This window comes from Liolophura sinensis, chromosome 9 (assembly GCF_032854445.1).
Source record: "Liolophura sinensis isolate JHLJ2023 chromosome 9, CUHK_Ljap_v2, whole genome shotgun sequence".
Lineage (NCBI taxonomy): Eukaryota > Metazoa > Mollusca > Polyplacophora > Chitonida > Chitonidae > Liolophura > Liolophura sinensis.
Window position 1 is genome coordinate 8319711 of NC_088303.1, and position 23570 is coordinate 8343280.

General features: G+C 39.8%; 1 protein-coding gene across 1 annotated transcript; it reads right to left on the reverse strand.

The window, feature by feature from the left end:
• Nucleotides 1-417: 417 nt before the first annotated feature.
• Nucleotides 418-20827, reverse strand: LOC135474744 (epithelial splicing regulatory protein 1-like). The gene is made up of 13 exons (XM_064754326.1): nt 20305-20827; nt 19814-19957; nt 17107-17332; nt 13089-13178; nt 11411-11465; nt 8863-8973; nt 8313-8488; nt 7903-7997; nt 5952-6167; nt 5411-5665; nt 4947-5184; nt 4329-4720; nt 418-4152 (listed from the first exon to the last, which is right to left on the reverse strand). The coding sequence occupies exons 1-13, from the start codon at nt 20464-20466 to the stop codon at nt 3979-3981; spliced, it is 2334 nt and encodes a 777-aa protein (XP_064610396.1). The 5' UTR covers nt 20467-20827; the 3' UTR covers nt 418-3978.
• Nucleotides 20828-23570: the final 2743 nt, after the last annotated feature.

Below are 23570 nucleotides of genomic sequence, written 5' to 3' on the forward strand. Positions count from 1 at the left end.
TGCAGAATAAATACCACATTTAAATCTCAGGTAGATTTCACTTTTCTCGGAAGGCGACAAATGTACTTTACCCCCACGTTACCGCAATTTCAACTGTCGGCGGATTTTTCTGATAGGTGATCACATTTTTTTTCTCCAAGGCAATATCCAATTGCCAGTCTAACAGCATGAGAAATGTTTGAGAGTAAAATTTTATTTTTCAATAAATTATATAGATGTATGTACGATATATCTTTAAATAAAACAAAAGCGTTTCGCAATTTAAACTAGGTTTTCTATAGATATGTATATAGATATGTTTGCATATAATACAACATTTTCAATAAACAATTTTTAAATAGAAGACACCTGTCTACTTTTGAGGCAAGAATCTCAAACATAACTAAAAATATATATATATAATTATATGTATATCTCATATGCAAGCAATATCGTAATGATTGCCACGTGACTGTTTTTCTCTTTGTTGCCTAAGAGAGTACCAATTACAAGTGCTCTTACAATTCTGCGGGTCAATCAAATTAGAGATTACAAACTCCTGACCAGATAATCATCCTATGCCTATCACAAAACAAATTATGATATGTGCACGGCCCTCATTGTTTGTATGCATACTGACTAGGCTTTGTAATAAATGCTGACAAGTAAAAGTGTGTGTACAACTTTTACACAAAAATAACACTCGGTACATGAAGGTTAGAAATTCGAGATAAATTTCTCGAATCTTGAACTAATATCTGACTGTTTTTGCTATTAAGAAATGTGCTAAAATATGATATGTGATTAAAAGCCTTTTCGTTATATCCATATATTATGCTCCACAAATACATGTTATACTATCGGGGTTTTGCTATTTTCCCAAAACGTTGTAAAACCACGTGTTGCTAAATGATTATACCTGGCAAAGAAAGAAAGACAGAGAAGACACATTTAGTCCGTCACCAAGGATGACAGCAAGTAGATTCCGTTCAGTATATAACCTCACTAGAAAGGGGATCGGGGGTGGGGGGAGAGAAGCATTTGAAAACGGTTTAAACCAAAGAGAGCGAAAAGCTACTGGTGTGATATACCTCAAGTGACAATTGCGTTATATTATTGCGTTGAACTGTTCAACACATTGACTGATGGTAGTCAAAATAATTTCCATTATATGAAGTTATATGTCGGTTGTAAATGTGAAAAACAAAAAAATATATTAAACTCCCACCGTTGTTATAAAAATATCCCGAAAAGCATTTGTCAACTTGCAAATGAACGGAGTTATCTGCGCTGTAGCGAGGGTCTATTTCTTGCGAGAACACGCCACCAGGGGGAGAAATAAGGATACGTCACGCCACCATGGGGTCACTGAGCTGCTTTGGAATGGATAGTTTTTAACTCTTGGGAGCGCCTGCATGCATGCACTCGTAAAAATTATAGAATGCGCTTATATAAATGGGAGAGAACAGAAAGGAAAGTCAAAACACCCACAGCCACCACCAAAAACACCAACACCAAGCACCTCCACCTTTTGGCTAGTTAAATCTATTTTTATTCTCATTATTGCATGAAGCTGGAAGACATACTTACGATTTGTTGTTCCCGCACAGACTGACGCGTCAGAGACAATCTGCGCGCTACAACTCTGTGTACGGAATACTAACTACGTATACAAAACATTTAAATGAAATTCCTCCCGACATGGTTAAATTTGATAATATAGCGCCAACTCTATTGTAAGGTAAATTATGTACAAGCATTTACATAACCGCATAATTAATATATACTTCTTAGCTTATTTCATAGCTGATGCATCCAAACGCTGTATTTTTTACATATCATATTGCACGGCCTTTTCTCTTAGATATGAAAATTCCTGCCAAGAGGCACAATAGTTCACTAAACACTAAATAAACTCAACTTGACGCAATACTTGTGGCGTCAACATAAATGACAAAAAAACACAACAAATTATAACTGACAAATGTAACTTAAACAAAAAATCTGATGTCACGTCTAACAACAAATAATCAAAAAACTACAACATGTTTCGTGATATATACATCTTTTTGTCTAAATACTAAAAAAAAAGTTTTGCTAGTTGGTGTTCCCTCATTAATTTAGTAGACATTCAGATCTGAACTCAATAAGTCGATTTATGATAACATTTGCACAACTAAATTTATTGCAAAACTGCATATTGCGGTAACATGATTTCATTAGCATGTAGGAATAAATGCACTTCATTTGATGCGATAATGATTATTTATAACTGCGTTTCTTAAACGGTTGTCTCCCTTTTTTCCAGGTGTAGATTATATGGCTGACTAGTTTTCCACACAAACGTTCACAACCAAGTCCTAAGTCGTCTGTCATGGGTATAAACAGATTCTCCATCCGCAAAAACAAGCGATGAGAATCCACCAAACATAGCACAAGGATGGCAAGTCATGAAATTGCGTATGCCATACAGTCGTATTGGTCGTAATACAATTACAACATGAAGGTTCCATTTCTCAGATTACAAAGTTACAACCAGTGTAAAATATATCCCACCTAAAGTCAAAAAAAGCACTATGGCCATAAACAAACAAAATCTCGTGCTATAACATTTCATATAACAGATCACTTTGAGAACATACTAGTTTACTTTTCTGGCTATAAATGTACACTCCCTTAACATTACAACAGTATGTTCAGAGATGCATACATCGATATAATAAAAAAAAAACACACTTAAAATCCCATATTTCTGGGGTTTGTAAAAATGTCGGTAAATAAGGTTATATACAATAAAATACAGTTGATATGCTTTTTATATTTATAATATATATCAACACGGATTATTAAGGCCACTATAAGAAAGGTATTCTTTTTTTTGGTGTTTGTTACCTAGGATACTTAAATCAATAATGCAGTGGTATCTGTACAAAATATCGTGGGTTAGACCTCAACATACCATTCATGCATGGTCACATGAATTACCTCCCTTGGATGAAAAAGCGGTCCTCAGTCTGTACTCTGCTTGATGTTTGAGATGAGAAGGTCCAGGAAATACATGTATGTTTTATTGCGAGTGATGTTGATTATTTTATCACTTTGTCGATTCTGTCGTGAAGTTTCTTCTGTTTCTCAGGGCAAACTAAAAAGCTGAGATAACGAGCGAAAATCGTTCATCAGATCATATATATTCACAACAAAAAACCGGAAGCAGAAACTCACTCGAAGGAAAGCTTTATCTGGATGATCTACGGTATAAGACGGTAATGACAAACGAGATACCGAATCGGAAGTATTCTTTACCAGAGGAAATTTCATGGCAAGGCACTTATCTGGCAAATCATACGTCCTTTCTTTAGAGGAGAATCTAGGTGTAAGATCCTTCCCAGAAAACGTCACTCTCAGAGGAGATTCTAGATGGAAGATCTGTCACGGTAAACGTCGCTGTCAGAGGATATTGCAGCTGGAAGATCCTTTATTGAAGACGACAATCTCCCAGGAGATTACAGATGGAAGATTACAGACAGCAGACGTCGCTCTCAGATAGAGAAGATTCTAGATTGCAGATCCTTCACTGAACAGGTCGCTCTTATGGAAGATTCTTGACAGAAGACGTGGCTCTCAAATACAGGAGATTCTAGATTGAAGATCCTTTACACAGAAGACGTTCCTCTCAAAGGAGATTGCAGGTGGAAAACATAGCTGTTTGCTGGTGTTGATTGCACCTAGGCGAACTAAAACTAGAAGTCCCAAGAGATTCCTGGTATTCCTTTGCCATCAATAGAATGCATCTGACAGTCTGAGAGAATTCCTCCAAAATACAGGAAGTTGTTGAGATTCATTTCTTTTTCATTGCTTTTCGGGTCGCACCATTGGTTACTGCCATATACAATGTCTATGTGCTGAAAACAAAGTGGTTAAGATTATCTCACCCCCTATGGCAAACGGACAGGACGATGAAGCACTTGAAGCAACGATGGAATAATTGGGTACAGTGTCCTACACAGCTGCTCTCTCAGCCAGGAACAGTTCGATATAGCGATTCCCAATGTTCTGACGGTTTCTCTCAGCTATGGCCCGCTCGGCTTCATTTCGAGACGCAAATGTCACCAAGGCGTCGCCGTTTGGACGTCCATCTGTGTTCTGCTGAATCTGGATGCTTTCCGGTCCGACCTAAAACAAGAGAAAAATGTTAATATAAGTAACTGATGATAAAATTTCTCTGAAGAAGGCTCGACGTCAAACTTATGGGTAAAAATGCAGCAATATTTAATGCCTTGTTACCGTTTAAGCGGGGTAACATTCTTAGAATTTTTTGTTAAACATAAACTTGATAATTCTGGACTCACCTCAGGATAGCTCTGGAAGAAGGCAAGAATATCCTGGATGGAGGCGTTGAATGGAAGACCTCTCATAACAACAACAGCAGGACCTGTCTGCGCCTGTGTGTAGTAGCTCTGGGGTGACACTGGCGGGCTGGGATACCAGTAGAGGATAGGTGATGGGTAGTAGGCTGGCCTCTGGGGGATGTGGGTTAGTGGTGAAGGAAAAGCTCCTGGCAATGGCTGTGATAGCTGGGAGAGTTGGGAGAGCTGAGCAGCATACGAAAAAGGGGAGGTCAATCCTGTTGGAATGATGGGGTTACTTCCAGGCGAGGGAAACACTGGGCTGATACTGTGTTTGAGGGGAACTTCTGGTATCTGAGTGGCTAATGGCGACTTCATCGTCTGCCCCATCAGAGCTGAAAATGAAGACAATGAAGTCTCAACGTAATTATCGGATTAAGGGTTACATTTTAAGATATCTTTTCATGTCTTAGATCAGAACATCTACCAGTGTAATTCAATTATCGGGGTTTCACATGATTTATTGAGGTTCTGTGTACAAAAATGGACCTACTACTTGGTAAGCCTAAAACTCAGATTTATGAATTTTATGTTTCTTTTCCACAGGTAAAGTTAACTCACCAAGATTTGGCGAGATTATGGGTCTCTGCACAACAGGTGTGGTTGGCTGCTGAAAGGTTACTGCTGTAGGATAGCCATTCGTCAACACTAAGCTCATGTCTTCACCAGAACATTGGATGACGTCTATGATTCTTTTCTTGTTGGAGAAGATCATAGGCTTTCGGTGTCGGTTTAGTGATGTCAGTTGTGCAGACTCTTCAGAATCCATCTGTATAAACGCTTCGCCTGACGGCTCTCCCTAGTAAAAAAAAAAACAATTTCTGAATTTCTGACGACGAAAAATCTTATATTTGGCGCATCCGACTGCTTGTTGCCAACATACAGTATTATCATTTTGACTACAGTTTTATGACCGCGAAAGGAACGTTAATACAAGATTTGCAATGAATCTGATGACGCCAGACTTAATTAGGTGAATAACATGTCCAGGAGAAAACTGTTTTCAGTAGTATAGGTTGGTGTACCTGCGCATTGTAGACCATGTGAACGCCTTGGTAGACGATAAATTGAGAGAACTCGGCCAGAAAGGTGAGAATATCCGTGACTTGGGCGCCATTTGGAAGGTGGCGTAATCTGATGCAATCCTTCCTTGTACCACTGGTGATCATGTTTTGTGGCACCAAAGGCACACTGGTCTGTTGGGGGAGATGAGTAATGAGAGGTGTGATTTGAGCCTCGGGTTGATCTGGTACGCGAGGATCCATGCTCCTGTTGAGAACCTGAATAGCAACAATTTAAAGGCCATCAGTTTAAGACGAGTCAGGTGACCAAAAGCAAATCCGGAAACACCAAAATTCTCATTTATCACCTCGAATATGGGTGGCATCAAAGGCAAAGCAAACCCTTCCATAGTTTAAGGAAGTACCGATATTCTCATGTAACACAGCCAACGCGGGTACCATCAAGGCACTACCTATCTTTTCTCTTAGAAAGAAAACTTATGCGTATATGAACCTAAACTAAATCATTAAGTAATCAACGGTCAATAAGAGAAAACTGACGTACCTGTTGGACTTCCGCCGTAGTGCTCTTGAACAGTTCGATGTACCTTGACCCCATCATCTCCCGGTGTTTCTTAATGGCTCGATTGGCCTCGTCTTCTGTTGTGAAGAGAACGAAGGCATCTCCTGTGGCCCGACCGTCGGGGTAGTGGACGAACAAAATACCATCCTCACCGTCCAATACTGTCACGGCGTTAGGATCTCGGGCAAAGAATTCTAACTGAAAGCGAGAGAAACGAAGATAACAGCAAAAGGGAAAGGACAACTATAACCACCAAGACATTTAACACACATGCGGGCTACAGTTTTGACAATGCCGCCAGTAATAGCTGCTTTACAAAGGGGGGAAACTGACAGCCTAGACATTAGCAACTGTTTTTAAAGCACCCTTTGTGGGAGATGGTACAGTCGGAGTTCCCGGAAATATTACAAGTGGGACAAAGATCAAAGATGGGGTCATTATACTAAAAGGGGCAAGGCAACGTGCCAGACTTTTATTTCCGAACCAGACGATCGAGGCATTATAATGTTGGTTTTTTCTTCGCAAGAAAGGAAAGAATTTGAAAGTGAAAGTGGATATTGAAAGCCTATAACACAGATGTATTACGTCGTTTGTAGAGCCCAACAGTAAAGGCAACGAAACCGGAAATGTCAGGATTATTCTCTGTATAAATTTCAGGTAGGATCTCAGTTACACCGTTCCAAGGCACTCCATATTAATGTAGACCGCCCAATACCCGGTGGCCTAGGTGCGCGATAGGGACCAGCAGCTAGTCCGGCTGTTGGCAAGGCTGCAGTGCAGAGATAGATGGCGAAAAGCGTATATATAGGTTGTGTTAGATGTTTGTGTGGAATGACCTGTACCAAAAACCAACATACAAATGGAGTATTGCGTTTCCCAACCTTGGGTAAATATATATATGTCTTAGAAGCTTGACTTGCCGAGCATGGTACATACGAGGGGAAGTTTCCGTAGGGGGTTAAGTTCTGACGGGGAAGAGAAGGGCGCTTTTGTGGCGAGATCCGAGCCGCGCCTTCCCTTTGGATGCTGTCTGAACAAAACTGGCTAATCTATGAATGTAACCCACAATCCGCTACACCGCATATATAGCATTCCATTGATTTCGGTTTAATTTCTACACACCTTAACCCCTGCACCCAACAACCTCACCAACAAAACACAGGATAATGCCCATTTCACAGGCAAATGGGCACAAGTTCATGAGCCATTCTACCCAAAACAGACGTACTAGAAAGACGCCACCAGACCCTGTACACAGGCGCCAGCTACCCCCAAATGTTAACCTCCGCCGCATCTGCTGGCCCGCCTAAACGACTTACCTTGCTACTGAGCAGATGCTCAATCCACAACTACGGTTGACGGCTGAAAATAGTACGGCAATTAGCATATATAGGCACGGTGTCCGGAAAGGCTGACTTGTGAAAGAGGGGCCGTACATATTTGGGCTTTAGAGAGAGGGTTTTAGAGAGTTATCTGCCCTTAGCTAAAAGGACAACTATTTCACAAAGGCAATGAAGCAACTGCTTAGTCCCACGAATCAAATTAGTCCCAAAGATATCAGCTTCGAGCACCAGCAATTTTAACCACCGAGGACCAGGTTTTGCAGCATGTTGGGTAGAAATTTGTGTTCTTTTCACACTGTTTGTGTGACATTATGTCTTCCTTCAACTCGCACTGGTTATTCAAAATTTTATAACATTTAAGGAGTTCTGAAAAGAAAACCGGGCACAAAGTCAGTGGTTTAAGCCAACTTCCATGTACAGAATTCCATTGGGAGTATCGATGGTGGCCACAGTGTGATAGTGATCCAGACCCTCACAGCTATGTATGAGAAATTAACGTTTCAACAAATACAATTTAACTCTTCTGGATTTACTTCAAGGGAGGGACGAAGGATCCCAAAATCATGTATATATTAGAATACTGTACATACCACGTGCTGAGTTGTTGCCGTAAATGGCAATCCGCGCATGCGTATGATGGCTTGGCCTCCGCGAGACAAAAATATCTGAGCCTCAGTATTGCAACCTGAAAGAAAGAACAGCAAGAAACAATTAAACTTGGGTATAGTCAGGGGAAGTATCTGTGTCTATTAGATGCATTTATTTGCTTTTCTCGGCATCATCATCTTCACGGTTATAACAAAAAATCCGGCATAAGGCCCCGCAAATCTGATACTAGTAATACAAATAACTTCTTGACTTATAAGTTTGGTGGGACGGGTGCCTCTCGGTGATTCACACTTTAAGGCTAACATATCAATCCAGGGTCTTTAAAAATCCAAATTACAAGAACATCATTGGTAATGTTTGTAAAAGTGGAAGCGGTCTCCCGACATCATACCTCCGGCAACATTGACGAAGTCTTTTCCTGATGCCTTGTACACCTCAATATAACGCTGACCAATGTGATGCTTGTGTCGCTTAAGAGCCAGATCTCGGTTTTCTTCGTTTTCAAATCGAATCAGAGCTTCCCCATTACGTCTTCCTTGTTGACTTAAACACAGCGCCACGCCTCCTCTGGTGGACAAACAGACAAAACAGCTGTTAATTATGGCATCTTTCATTATGATAAATTCGCAGAAAAAAAGTGTCCTTTACCATATATTTTAAATGAAAAAAATATATCAAATGTAAGAAGAGAGGTTCATTAAGATAGCCCTCACTTTTTAAAAGTGGTTTTTCGGTATCAAGATAAGTTAAAACTTTGGAGGTATAAAGAGAATTATGCCTAAATAGATTTATACCTCCATGCTACAACTTTAGGAGAATTCATGTTCTAATGTTGAAGAAAGTCGTTTACAATTTTAATTTGGAACATTACATCAAAATCAATGTATTCACAATACTGGCCAAATGTGCCCATGTAACATTTAAAAATAAATTTGACTTACCTAGCAATATTAAGGCCTTTGAAAAAACGTGCGATGTCCTGATCAGAGGATTGCCATGGTAACCCACGTGCTCTGACAACAGTGCTGTCATCGACATGCTCATTCTTACTGCTGTAGACAACAAAAATGGGAGAGAAAAAAAATACGAGTGAGTAAATAAAAGCGGGATTGAGTTTGCTCAGGGTTCCGTGTCTTGTCAACACAAGGTAAACCCTTGGTTAGACACACATAATAAACGTGGCGACTGCTGGCGCTAGGTCCGCACGTAGCTGTTTAGGCCATACAAAGATGGGGCTTCAATGTCCATATATACAGACGAAACATGCAGTCTGACAGCCGCTTTAACAACTAAAATCATCTCTTGTGATGATAAGAGCAATTCCTGTTCCATCCACTTGCGCACGAGTGGTGTTGGTACCGTGCAAGGAGCATATTCTGAATTTGAAATGGCATGAAAAAGAATCCTTCATAAAATGTCAAAGCTTTGTAAGAGGCTATTCATCCAGATATTCATTTCCGCGAAGCGAATATTTAGCCAAAACATCCCGATAAGTACAACTGTGTTATATACAAGGATCCACACATGGTTTCTTGCTTTGAAAGATGGCTTCTTTCGTGTAGGCTATCATCTTAGTACTCAAATAGAGCCTTCCGCTTTTCACAGCATGTGACTAGTCAAGATGCCACAAGCAATTCGTGAACACCGGAATAACTTTTTGGAATTAACTACATGTTAAAGCGAGCTAGTTGACAGGATCTAGAAAGAGTGGCATTAATGGCACCATTCTTACACATGAGACTAAGAAGCGTTTTTTTTTTTTTAGCCTAAAATGTCAAAAAACTCGCTTCATTATGCCTTCATCTTTAGCCAGAATTTGTATGTCAGTGGTGATCTATTCGCAATAGTATTAACAATGCTACGCAGGTAGATGGACCTAAATTCAGGGAGCTTTTACTATAAGCTGGCGATGTACTCGTATTCAACTCGAATGCCATACTTCTCAAAAAAAACGTTCGAAGACGCTGCAGCGTTTGAGTGAGTGAGTGAGTGCTTGGGGTTTAACGTCGTACTCAACAATTTTTCAGTCATATGACGACGAAGGAATCATTAGGGTGCATGTACGTGTAATGTGCCTCCTTGTAGCAGGACGGATTTCCACCACTCTTTTATTTAGTGCTGCTTCACTGAGACGACTTACCGAAGGCAAGTAAGCCGCCCCGCCCGAGCCATTATACTGATACGGGTCAACCAGTCGTTGCACTATCCCCTTCATGCTGAACGCCAAGCGAGGAAGTTACAACTTCCTCTTTTAAAGTCTTAGGTGTGACTCGATCAAGGATTGATCCTGGATCTACCGGTCCCGAAGCGGACGCTCTACCAACTATGCTATCCGGGCCGGTCGCTGCAGCGTTTGATGTTATCTTAATAAAAAGCATTATCTGATGCTGGAGTCTTTCATTGTGTGGCCCATGGGAAGACGTTCGTGTTTGGAAAGTTATCTGCTGAGAGCTGAATTTGAATTATTCGGAATTATGACGTTTACTGTTCGGAGTTGAGACGTGCACTGCTCTGAGCCGGGACGTCATATGCTTGAAGTTGGGACATTAACCGGTCGGAACTAGGACGTTAACTGGTCGGAGTTGGGGCGTTTTTAGCTGGGAGCTGGGATATTAATTGGTCGGAGCTGGGATATTAACTGGTCGAAGTTGAGACGTTAAGCGTTCGGGTTGGGATGTTAACTTTTCGGGTTTGGAATGTCACTGAGCCTATAGTGAGTTTGTCGTGGTGTGTGGTTTACACACTTTGGCCAGACCTCGTCGAGCTCTGTTAACACTTTATACGGGCAATAAACACGGCTTGTTAAGTAAGGATAATTGAGCGTGCTCCAAAGTACGTGTTAATGATGGTAAAGATTTTGTCCCCGTGGGGTGTCACGTTTTCTTATGCTCTCGTGACCCTGGTGTGATCGGTCCCACATAAGCTCAGTCAGAAATTTGGATTATTCAAAACAGAACTCATGTTTAACCACGGGACTCTCAGTGTTAGAGTTATTAGAGGGAAACATAAAAAAGAGGAATGAGAGATGATCTGGTCACGAGTCTAAACTGCGGAACAGATTCAGATCATTTATGTTTCAAACAGCACGCACACTGTAGTCATGCGGTGGTATTACAGTAAACCCCTACTTCGTGAATTTAACGCAAAAGAACAGGCTATAATCACAAAACCAACATATAAGAAAAAAATACATATTGCAGGATAAGAAAAAAAAACTGTATAACAAAGTTACATTTCCGTTCAATGTTGAAATGAAGTTTTTACCAAAGTATATCACAGGCCAAAAAACAACATTTTATTTCTTTCAAAAAACGACTTGATCAGCATAACTATAATAATATACATATACATCAGAAAAAATACATAAATTTTAGTTTGAAGAAGATAGTGATTTAGAGAAGATAAGCGATTTAAAGAAGACCCTTAGAAGGATGCAATAAAGTCAGTCCAAACTATTTACATTCTTTTACTTTCAGTTTAGAAACTCACCAAATGCCTGGCTCTAATCGCTCGCTAACGATATCTGGCTGACTGAAAACATGACCTGGTGAGCAAAATAAATTGTTATACATATAGATTCGATCATTTTTAGCTCTGACAGTACCAGTGCAGAAGGATTAAATTTAATGGTATTACTACATAACGATACCGTTACCAATAACATCAAAACGAAATGAAACTTTACACTCTAACATGAACGGATGCTTGCAAAACACTGATGTAGACCTATATATGTATAATATGAAGCTTTATATCACTACATTTTATGTTTATCGGGAATATATCTTAAACGTAGTATATATCAAAAGTATGGAGGGGCTTGAACACAAGGGCGATTCTGTATCAAATAATTCACTTCCATGTTATGTAGTGAAAATGCAACACTTTAACATTTAACATTCATGTTGACCAGCCTATGTAGACTTCTATGAACAACGAAGTTGATATTCCCGTCGCGCTGAAAACCCGTTCAGTGACAGGCTTCTAGTTACGCTGGGGCTAGATTGACGGATTGTGCGGCGAAGACAGGCGGAAAATTGTGAAACCCGCCTTCGGCAGTATTCCTTACCTAGTGAGACGACCCGTTTGCCTTGTGGAATTGTAATTAATGTGTGATAACAGTGTCAAACGAGTTAATGTCCACTGGAATGCTGCAGGGCGTAGTTCTGATTTGTACCGGTCGGTGTAGCTTATGTGTGCACGGTACCTCACAGAAGCTTGTAAGCACAAGCCATCCATTTTTTGTAACACAGCATGTTTCAAAAAACTTTCTCTATTTTTGCAGATCAATAGCCGCTCGTTTGAAGCGCATTCGCGCCGCATTTATATACGTGTATTCACTTTTAATACACACGGGAAGTCATTGTGCCAGGCAATGGCGATCGAGGGCGGCTTCCAGTGGGCATGCTTATATGGGTCAAAACGATTCAGTCAATCGGAACAGGCTTCAAGACTGAGGTTCTCGTCTCAGTAAGCTTAAGGGCTGATTATGGTGATAACAGACTAACACCACACTTCCAATAGTCAAGATATAATATACGGACCGGTTGTATTGTGAAGAAATGGACAGAGTAACCAAAACAGAAGAAATGGCCTACGGCAAATAATTGGTGTATTAGCCCACATGGGGCGCCTTGAAGATTTGGATTGCTTTCGGCCTGTTTGCCCTCTTTTAAAGAGGAATAGGTACAATCAACCGAATAAATCAACATTTTGTATATAGTGAGCACCCAGGTAGAACGCTATCCAAGCGAATACAGTCGGGACTGACTGATTTACTTATGGTGACATAGAATGCCATAAAGACAGCAAGAAGAGCATGCGTACAATGTGGTAAAAGGTTGGTTCATACAGATTATGTGCGACACACTTCTCAGTCCCTTTAAAAACGTGGCTCCGCCATGAGGGCATTGATCTGGAGTAGACAACATTACAAATGCAGAGGGTTTTTTTTGTTTGTTTGTTTGTTTTTTCTTTAACTTAAAATGAAGTGCTAACGTGCTGATATGGAATGTCCAAGTTGGTCCGATTGGAAGCGGGATGAACAGTCAAAAAATGAGGGACAAAGATGGATATGGAAGAACACGTGAGAATCAAATGCAACTTTTAAAACACACATAAATTATAGAGAAATACTGGGACATATATAATACCATGCAGAACTTACCATCATTAATGAGTCTCTGTATTATTTTGGCCATTTCTTGACACTGTCTGATGCCATATTCCACTGATTGGTCAGCTTCCAATCCCAGATCTAGTTGAAATGTCAAGGTCATTTTCTCGTACTTTCCAGAATAACGCAATTCGGAATTTAACCCATAAATTGTATAATTAACTATGTTGTACGAATTAATATAGTTCACAAGAAAATCCCTCAATTATGTGCTGAAATACACAGCCACCTTTCCATCAGTATAATCACAAATTCACAACTGTTTAATATGACTACACGGCAGGTAAACAGAATATAAGTATATTAAGTGATGTATTTAAGGTATGCCTTTGCAATCGTCAAGAAAATGTGTCAAATTTTACTTCTGTAAACATTTTTACTTTATATATCACCCATAGTCGTATATTCCATGATGATTCCTCTCTCAAGTTTTCATTTCCACCACACCAATGTTTCCTAAATTAGCATAATGCGCTTACTGAACAAGAACGAACTACTTGTTTTTCCTCATTCGTCGCCACTGTCTTCAACGTGGTTAGGTACGCTAGGCAGCATACATTTTATGAATGTAAATATGTTGTCAGCCGGAAACAATATAGGCAATGTCGACAACTTGTCCGAGTGTCTATTCAGTCAGAGTGTGATGTGCAGGGGGTCATGGTCTAGTCTCGCCGTCTATATACGCATGGCAATGTTAGGACGTACGCTTACAGTCCAGTCAAGCGAGACGAATGCAAACTTGCCTGACTATATATACATACATATATATGCATCATACAGGGGTTATCTCCGTTCAACCTGTGAAACACTCCGCTAAGCATATTCATTCCGCCCATGTTGACAGCTTTCAAAAACATGGCGCTTGACATTATCAGGGAAGAGGTCAACAAGAATTAGAGACAACTATAGTTTTCTTAATATGAAGACGGAAGGAAGATGTATGCACATATATGCAAAACCCGTACTTATTGAAAAGTAAAATACGATGCAAAACACCGCGTTAGTGTTTGTCGCTGCCGTTGACAGGCAACAGTTGGGTCCTCCGTGAATTGGAAACAGTGAAATTATGTAAATCATATATTTACGCCACAAGCCTCTGACCCGAGCGAATTCCATAGAGAATGGAGAAAAAGACAACATAGTCTTAAAAGTTGGCCACCTTGACACGATCTGGCTTAGGAAAACCAATCAACCTTGATATGTATCCATATAATGTTTTGTGATAGACAATCCGCAACCCAGATTTTTCACTGGAGTGCAATTTTGATTCTCACGAGAATTAAGATCTAAAATATCAGATTTGTTTATTGTTGTCTTATCACATTTTGCGACTTCCTGCAGGTTATCCCACTCAGCCAGTCGTAACAGTCATGCTTTCTAATAACTCTCTTATCGCCGCATTCAGGTTGATTGTCAAAATTCTGAATCTCAGGTAAAAAAAATGTCTCCATACTGCTATGTATATATTTTTTTCTAATAACTAAGATACGTGCTGGATTGTGAGCGCTCATTGTACAAGAACGCTTGTAAGCACAGTGTTTAACTGCCGGGTGCTGACATATACCCCTCTGTATATGAAATAGTGTCATTGTATTCATATCATATATCTAATGAATACAAAAAACTGATATCAATGGTTAAAGATCCACGCCCATCTTTTCACAGTAACCGATATCGATCTCTTGGCCTGTAATGACATTGTCCACAATGGCCTCTTTATAAGCTTTTTCCCTTGAGCTATTGCGTGATCTGTACGAGCTGATCGCAATAAACGAAGTACTGAATCACGGGGTGTACCTGGAGTGGTTTGAGGTGGGGGGTGGAGTGTTTCATTCAGACGGGGAAGGGAATGGGGGAGGGAATGGTGGAGGGGTGGAGGGGTGGAACGTGGAAAAATAATAGCATGACGTAATATATTGGATAACACGTCTCGTAAGAGCAGGGCACAAGTGATGTGCCACTGAGACTTACATGGATTATTAGATTCAAACTTCTTAGCAAGACACAAACATCAACTTTACACTTGTGTCCAATGCCCTATACTCATGTCATTAGAAAGAAACGGTACATATGGAAATGAACAACCAGCAAACTAACAGCGATCCCTAAGAACGATATCATATAGTACAGAATTACAGGTATGAACCGAACGTACACTTGTTTTGACCGGGTGTTTACCAACAAATAAAGAGGTAATCAAGATGATCAGAAATGACATTTCGATGGGCGTGTTAATCTCTCAAACAGTATGGTACGTCCATATAACATAAATATACATGTGATTTTATATGTGTACGTGTTCTAAAAAAACATGAAAACTGTTTAAACATAAACAAACCCTGTGCTGAAAAAAAACGAATGTCTATACTTTCGTGCATGCTTCCGGATGTTAATTATTCGTTATCAATGTAAATCTGCTTTGGGACTTTATGATTAAATGCGTAACAAGAATGTATAAAAGGGACATACACAGGAATTTGTCAAATGAGGCTCAGAAAGATATTAATAGCAAAAGCCAAAAGAACATGTGGTTTGTCTAGTTTGCCTTTTTATGACTGAGTCATTAATAAATATTCATAAACTTGGAACAGATCTATTAAAACATGACAGTTTCTTGTTTAAAACCCGGTTCTACATTTCCTCTGCTTACAATAGATTCATTGTTGAAATTCAGCGTTCGTAAAGCTGCCATGCATAACGGACGCATGCGGACAATCAAAACAGTCATCCTACATAAATTAACGAAAATCAAAAAAATAAAATAGGTGTACGTCGTAACTGTTATTAACTTTTTCTGGGCTCCTTGTCATTTAAAATTTTTACTATCATAATGTTAAATAGTATTTCAATGATCCACATGGCGTGTTTCACCCAAAAAACACAATTATCCCACTTAGTTCGATCAATGTTGAATTTAAGTATAAACTGCTACTGGCCCATACATTTATGCAACGAAACTCGACTTTCTTCTTTAATGAGAAAGAACTAGACCTAATACCGACACCGCACATTGGTATTAAATCTTTCGGGATGTATGTTCACCGCATGTAGGTGTGAACTGACATGTAGCTCTTGATAACAACATGTTAATTTCTGTTTTTTGACCGTCATGAAAGTATCAGTGAGTAAAAGGTCATTAAATTTGCTTTTCACCTTGCATAATTAATATGATTTACAAAATGGGTAAACCATATTTTATAATTTGATAAAAAAAAATTGTTAAAACTAATGCCATGCACATGTATCTACCCTATATGCATCAATCTATATATTGAATTTTTTTTAATGAATTCAGCCGGTCGGTGTTTAAGTTACAGCCTGTTGGGCTCAAGGACATACGGATCAATACTGTGTTTAGCCCGGGATTCCAGTTTATCACAGCTGTTGTCTGTGCATTGTTATCACGACCAAACCCCCAGCCCCTGTGCAAGACAACAACTTCCCAGGTATTGACTGCCACAAATCAAAGACGGCAACACATGGCCGAGGTAGAGCTGTCACCAGGAAATTATGCACAACGGAATTAGCGACTTTTTTCATTCAGGGAGTTAAAGGAAGAAAATGGGCGTGGTCAGACGCAACACGTTGTGAAGAGGGCGGGCCATCGTGAACACAGACGTCAAACAGGCAAATCGAATGGGTTATATGCATAAAAATGCTTTAAAAATGCATATTGCATACCGGGCGTGAATAACTAGCATCAATTAATGAAATGTTTAGAGGGAGAAGTGGGTTGGGTTGGGGTGGGATGGGGTGGGGTTGGAGCTGGCGGTCGGTAAGTAACAGTAACAATGAAATTTAAAGTATAAGACAAGTGTCTGGAATAAAAGACTAAACATGTTTAAACAGTAAAGATATGATAATAGACAATTAAATATTCACCGCGTGCGTTATAATTAAACACACTATATGCTCGACCCATTAGCTTAATTGGCTTTTTATTTAAATGTTGTATGCTAATACAAGCACACCTGTGAATCTGAACAGCAACGTTTTCATGAAAGGATACATTCCAATATTTCCTTGATGCAGGTGATATGGTTGGCCTTGTAGAACTTCTTGAATTCCTTGCGTATATCGAAAAACTTGTAAAAATACTGTGAGAGTTGAATGTTCTTGTTGGAGGCCTCGGCGTGAATACATTGCCTCAAGTGAGCCGGGCCATCCATGCATAAACAAAACGACTTGCCGCCATGGTTCGGGTGAACTCCTTTGGCACTCAAAAACCTATCGAACTGAAAAATGAAAAGAAAAAAAACAAATTGAATGTACAAGACATCAGAGTAGACATTACATTGAAAAACGTATCATAGGCAAGAAAAAACATCTAAAATGAGTTGTACAATAAGGTATTAATGGCACATAAATGTCACCACCATGGATAAAAGCAACCAAAATGAACAGGACAATCAAGGATCTACGGAACTCATAACATACCCAACTTTAAAAAAGTATTCAAAATGAATGGACAAGCGCGAGTGCATGGAATTGTCGTTATTACCGGTCAGCAAACTATTGGGATGTAATACAAAGATTAGACTTCCCTCTGCTGTATTACAGGGACACAGGACAGTAAATAAGGAGGCGCGTATCTTGAACATTCCACTTATATTGACAAACAAAACAAACAAAGAACAATAATATTTCCACTTCATGTTCTTGAATTTTCGTTTTGAAAAATACAGGGGTACTAGGAGCAGAATTGTACATAAAAAACACCTAAATCTGGATCCACTTCCACTGTAATCACAAAAACAGCTCCCAAGGCTTTCTCTGTGGATCGTTTTAGGGGCCGTATTACAACCTGTCATGTGAGCTTGCATGGAAAACGTCCCTGCGCCAGAGGACTGCGGAGGTATGCAATATTTACTCTGCAGAAGGAGAGTAAAGGGCATTCGGTTCTTGTCGAAGTTCACCGTCTCCGTCTTGCCTGACCTCGACCAGAAAGAATCCGATATTTGTTCACACATAGCTGAGGTCCAAACAAGACCCTCACGATTTCTTTCAGCAGAGATGGATTCTTTTACACAAATGTTAACCTGATTACATTAGTTCAATTCATGTTCAAGATATCCTTGCTACTTTTTACTTTTAGTTATGGCTGAAGATGAAGATATGAAAAATGACGTCACCGCTTCGTGTGTGTCTGTCATGAGAGCTGGTGAAACAAACAGCTGTTAACTTTTTTCCAATATCTTAAAGATATACAGATCAATGGTGACACCACAGCCTTTAACTATTGTTTGGACTGACACTGAGCAACTTAAAGACAAATTTATGCTCAACATACCATACACATGCACATGTTGATGTAGAACTACGGCATACGTGTAGTTCCATTTTTGAACGACTAAAATGAAACGCTGAGGTTTTATAAAATTAAGACAAACCAACCATGCAATGCAAGTCAAGGCCATCGGGAATAGAACTCTTAACTTATACGTTCACTATCAATACGCTTTGACATGTTTAACTAACTACAAGCATGGCAGATTATTCTTTGGTAAAAATCGCAAAAGTAGCTTACATATAGCCTCATGTAGTAAGGCTGCAATTTTTGAAAAGTTCAAATGTGTTGCGACTGCTCACAACAGTAAAAATGGGCGGGGCTTATAATTACATTCCAACCCTTATCATGGATGGCCTATACGATATAAGTCAGTATTGTGTGGGTATCGACCGCGTGGCGGCTGTGTCGCACATAAGGTCCCGTCGTCAGCTGTGTTTTCACCCTCCTGGTCCCATGCATTGCCTGGATCGTGATGTACACTGTGTAGAGAGAGATCTATACGGCTCATCGCTACAGCGAGCTGAAGGCCTCAGGCGAAAAGCAACAGGCTGCTCGTTTTCCCATCAAACCGTGGGTATACAAAAAATCCAACATGGCCGACCGAAGCAACAAGTGTATTTTCATGCAGATAATGTATAAAATGCGGTTTTTGTATTAATGGGGAAATGTGTGAGTTTCCGCGTCAAGGTAAACGAAGTAAGCTTTGACAAATCACACAGAAATACTTTCAATTTAGATTTCTGAAATTTACTTTCAGCTAATTTTGCATTGACAGAAATGACGCTGTGATGTACATAGATAGTATGGTATTGACTTAGGGCTTCTGAAAATGTTGTTTGTGAATCAAGCCAAAATATCTTCATTTCGTGCCGACCATAATTTACCTGGCTTTAACAAAGGTATACAATAATAAATACACAATATTCACACTTATCTCAACCATACATACACAATATTCACACAATATTCATATTAATCTCAACTATTCTGACGGAATAACTATAAAATGACTAATAACAACTGGGTAAACAAATTGCCACTGTAAACACGCAGGTGACCTGAAAGCTGTGTTCATATTTTACTTTTACCGAAAGGCCTATCGGAGAACAGTTTTATTTTGACACTTTGACAATATATCTGTATACCTATTTGTAGTCGCTATTAATACATTCCGTTAAATTTGTTCAGGTAGGTTTCTTTTCATTTCTCGCCTGTGTGGTTATTTCCATCCCTCTCCCCATGTCACCTGTCTAGTTTAACCTCCTTCTCACCTGCAGCTACCTGACGGACTGGCCTACCTGGTGGGGACTTTAGTGGGTCACGGTGGGACGGGTCACGCAGTTATTAAGCTGTATACGTAGGCAGGTACGGGAAGATCACTGCTTCCCCGACACGGTTATTTAAGGCCTAAATAAACACAACTTACCTCGTCTAGTACATGTTCCAAAGGCTGAGAGTTCTTTATAGCTTCTTCGTCAAGACCGGTTTCAGTTTTGCAGTCTTCAGTAAGCAATGTTTCTGACAATTCATTCGGTTGAGGCCTAACGTAATGAGATTGAACAGCTACAACCTGAAAATTCGAGAATCGTAAATAATAAAAGTACACTTACACTATGGACTTGTATAATAGACAGAAAATGAGCAGGTGTTCGTCCACTGACAAATACATATCATATAAATGTTAGTCTTTGGAATTATGGAAATCTGGTATTTTGGTAGTAACCAATCCATGTTTCCCAGAGGCATATGTTACATTTCGGACTGCCACGTTGATTGGGAAATATGGATCAAACTTTTAAGTGCACCGATATAGCTGCGCGGTGGCTAGACCGGATGTCAAATTCCCGCACACCTTACCGAGGGGACAGGTAATTTGGGGGGATCGCCAACTGGCCAGAAAGATCAAAGTGAACTTACCTTGTTGTTTGTTACGTCGTATAAAAGGTACACAAATAACACTATCTGTTCTTCGTCTACACCCACATCTTCACCGTTTTTCCCGGCAGTGGCGTTGAAGAGGACGACGATGTGGGACGGAGTAGCCATAACTTCTAGTGGGGCCTTAGCGGGAACTTGCATACATGAGATCAACAAACGACCCGCTCACCTTTCCTCCCCTGTGCGACTAATGCAAGCGAATGTTTTGTCGAAGCTGGGACCATGTGTAATAAACTGTGTCCCTTCTGAAAGACCTCTCGGTATGTTCCTATTGGCCAGACCCACTCAGCGTGGCGGTGAATGGGACAGGGGACAACTGCGCGCGCAGCTTATTTCTACGGCCCGATGAGCAGATCTCTCTCAACCAGCGCGACAAACTTGTAGATATCTAGTTTTCTTAAACCTCTGAATCACCACACAATACATCCATGCACAGTTACAGATCCAGATCATAAACACCTGAGTGAAGTTTTTGGATTGTTTGTCCGTGTGTTTGGGAACGAAAACTTGTAGCTTCCGTGTGTAAAGAGCCGTATTGTCACCAAGGCTTACAAGCTGGGCCAGGTGATCAATGCTCTGCAGGTATGATGTCTGCCACAGTTGCACTGACTGAAGCGGTTGAGTGACGTGCTTATATGGCGTTCTCTCTGGCCGACCTCCCGCCGATTTACCTGTTGCTGACTTAAAGCTGTAAAGAAAACACCGGTCTAGCTCGGTCTTCTCCCTTCTTCTCGCCCTCTATCCTCAGCTCTTTCACAGAGCGTTTCAGCAAACCTGTCAGAAAAAGACGCCCGTATTTGATGAAACCGGTTGAACGGGCTAGCTGCATGCATGATAAGAGAACTGTTATATTATATACATATATACAGACAAACAGGTAGCTTCTGTTGTCAACTGAATCAGAAATGAAGGAAATACCACAGGTGTTGAACAAAGTGATGTATAAGCGGTGAATATTTATATAAATGTATATATATAAATGTGGGCATGACGAGTTAACCAGATGCACCATGAATACGAGTATATCCTATACATGTATACAGGACTGCTCATTGGTCTGTGTATATAGGAATGATGCTGTGCTGTGTTATATGCAGGCGTAGTAATTAACCCATTACGACATGTATCTGCACTCCACGCATAGACACCAAGCGTTTAATTAGCCAGTATAACTGTGAGTTTGGATTTATAGGTTTACATGTTTACAGTGACGATCCAGCTATATCTCCTTACCCCAAAGAAGCCTCTATAGTTTAGAAGGCAATACCTATATCCCGCTTACAGTGCAGTCAAACTTTGTCATTTTTGTCCAAAGTTTGCTCCACACTCTTGTGGGCTTTTGTCCTGTGAGCAAGGCAAATATTTCTCATTATTTAAACCAGGATAATAACTTGCAAACAACGTAATAAAGAGTAGGCCCTATAGCTCGGAGCATTGTCAGTGCGGAATTAGACCATGCACCATTGATTCATTTACACAGTGTATAACAGCACTTCTATAACTATGTCTTCTTGAATACGGGTAAAACAACAATCAAATAATAAATAAATATAACTGAGTCATACAGATATATTAGAGAACGTACATGAGGAAACTTTCGGTATGCGTAACCGTTAAACACTCGTTTTATTGCACAGAAATCTTACATGCTGTCACAAGAAGAAGGATATCATCACTGACACCGTTAATTTCAGCTGATATGATACCGTTATTATTGATGCAGAAAATACTCGTATCAAGTGTTTCCAAGGTCAGGAGAAAAATGTTATACCACATAAGAAAACAGAGATACACAGTCACACAATTCCCCCACGCATCTGAACTAATAGCACGATATATGCTCATTTGTTTGCCCTTTAGCCCAACCATATATGTTCAGTTTGTTGTTGGCGTTGCTTTTTTCATTGAAATGGTAATATGTCCAAAAGTTTTCTTCGCAAATTACGGACTTTTTCTCAGTTCTGTTGTGAGATTTTACATCATTTAATTCCACAGATAACTTGGATCCATGGAAATTCAGTTCAAAGCATATTCATCCCAACAAACATGATGTCACATAACAAATAAGATTTTGGTACATCGCGTTTCCAGTTGGCGTCCATGTCCTATAGGCTTCAGGGCTAACCATAGCGAGATGTCAACCATGTGCTACATGCAAACGGCCCTCCCTCTGCACACTGAAACACCAGGGTGAGTATGACACACGTCCCTCCCGCGGGCAGTTTGATTGTTCAGCAACTGCTAAATATATTTTGTCACAGGGGGGCGGCCGGCGACAGCTTGACCAGTTGCCATTATAGCTATTGGTAACCGGGTCGTACATAGGCTCGGGGAGTGAATCTGAAATGAGCGGCAGTCAGGTGTCAGTGCAAACTCACAACACAGCAGCGACAAGAACACACATTGTCCTTCGTGCACAGCGACACCATTGTCTTGCTGATAATCAGTAGATTAATTCATCTCTTTAGAATCATTGACATAAAAAGAATAATATATATGACTTATTTATATTCTACCGGATTAGGTATTTCAACGTTTTAAACGAACACATGGATTTTTATTTCTACCGTTATGGCGTGAGTTTGACAGAAAAGAAAGTAATCGTTTTAGCTTATAATTTTATGAATTTAATGTTCCGCGCAACAGGTCAAATCATTATCGTTTTGGCTTTATTGTTTTTCACTTTTCATGGAACAAAATTATTTATATTATAGATGTAACACTTATAAGAAAACATTGAGATATACTGGCACCCCATTGCGAAAATACAATATAGGCTTATTTTACACTATTTAGAATAAATGTTTATTTTTATCGCGATGCCAAACAATTGTAATAATTTTTGGGTCTGTTAGTTTCTCATGCTTTCGACCTTCTCGAATAAGATAGAAGTAAAATCGTTTTTACAGGAAAGTATTTTTGTGGTCGGTTGTTTTCTTTTCCGAATAAACCTTATTATCAACTTTCCAATCATCTATACTGCCCCAAATCGCGCGATCACAAATCGTGGGACAAATAACATCGACTTGAATAATTTTTTTTAAAAATCGAAACGTGTTAGTGGGTTTTAATCGCAAGGTTACAAACCATATGAAACAGGGGATATTCTTTTTTATGCGGACGAATGTGGCCATCTGAACGCGGCTTTAGCGACTTAAACGATTGATATTACCACAGACATGTGACCTTCATCACTTCACAAACTGACACATGAAAGCTTTGTTTATAAGTTTTGAGGTATATGG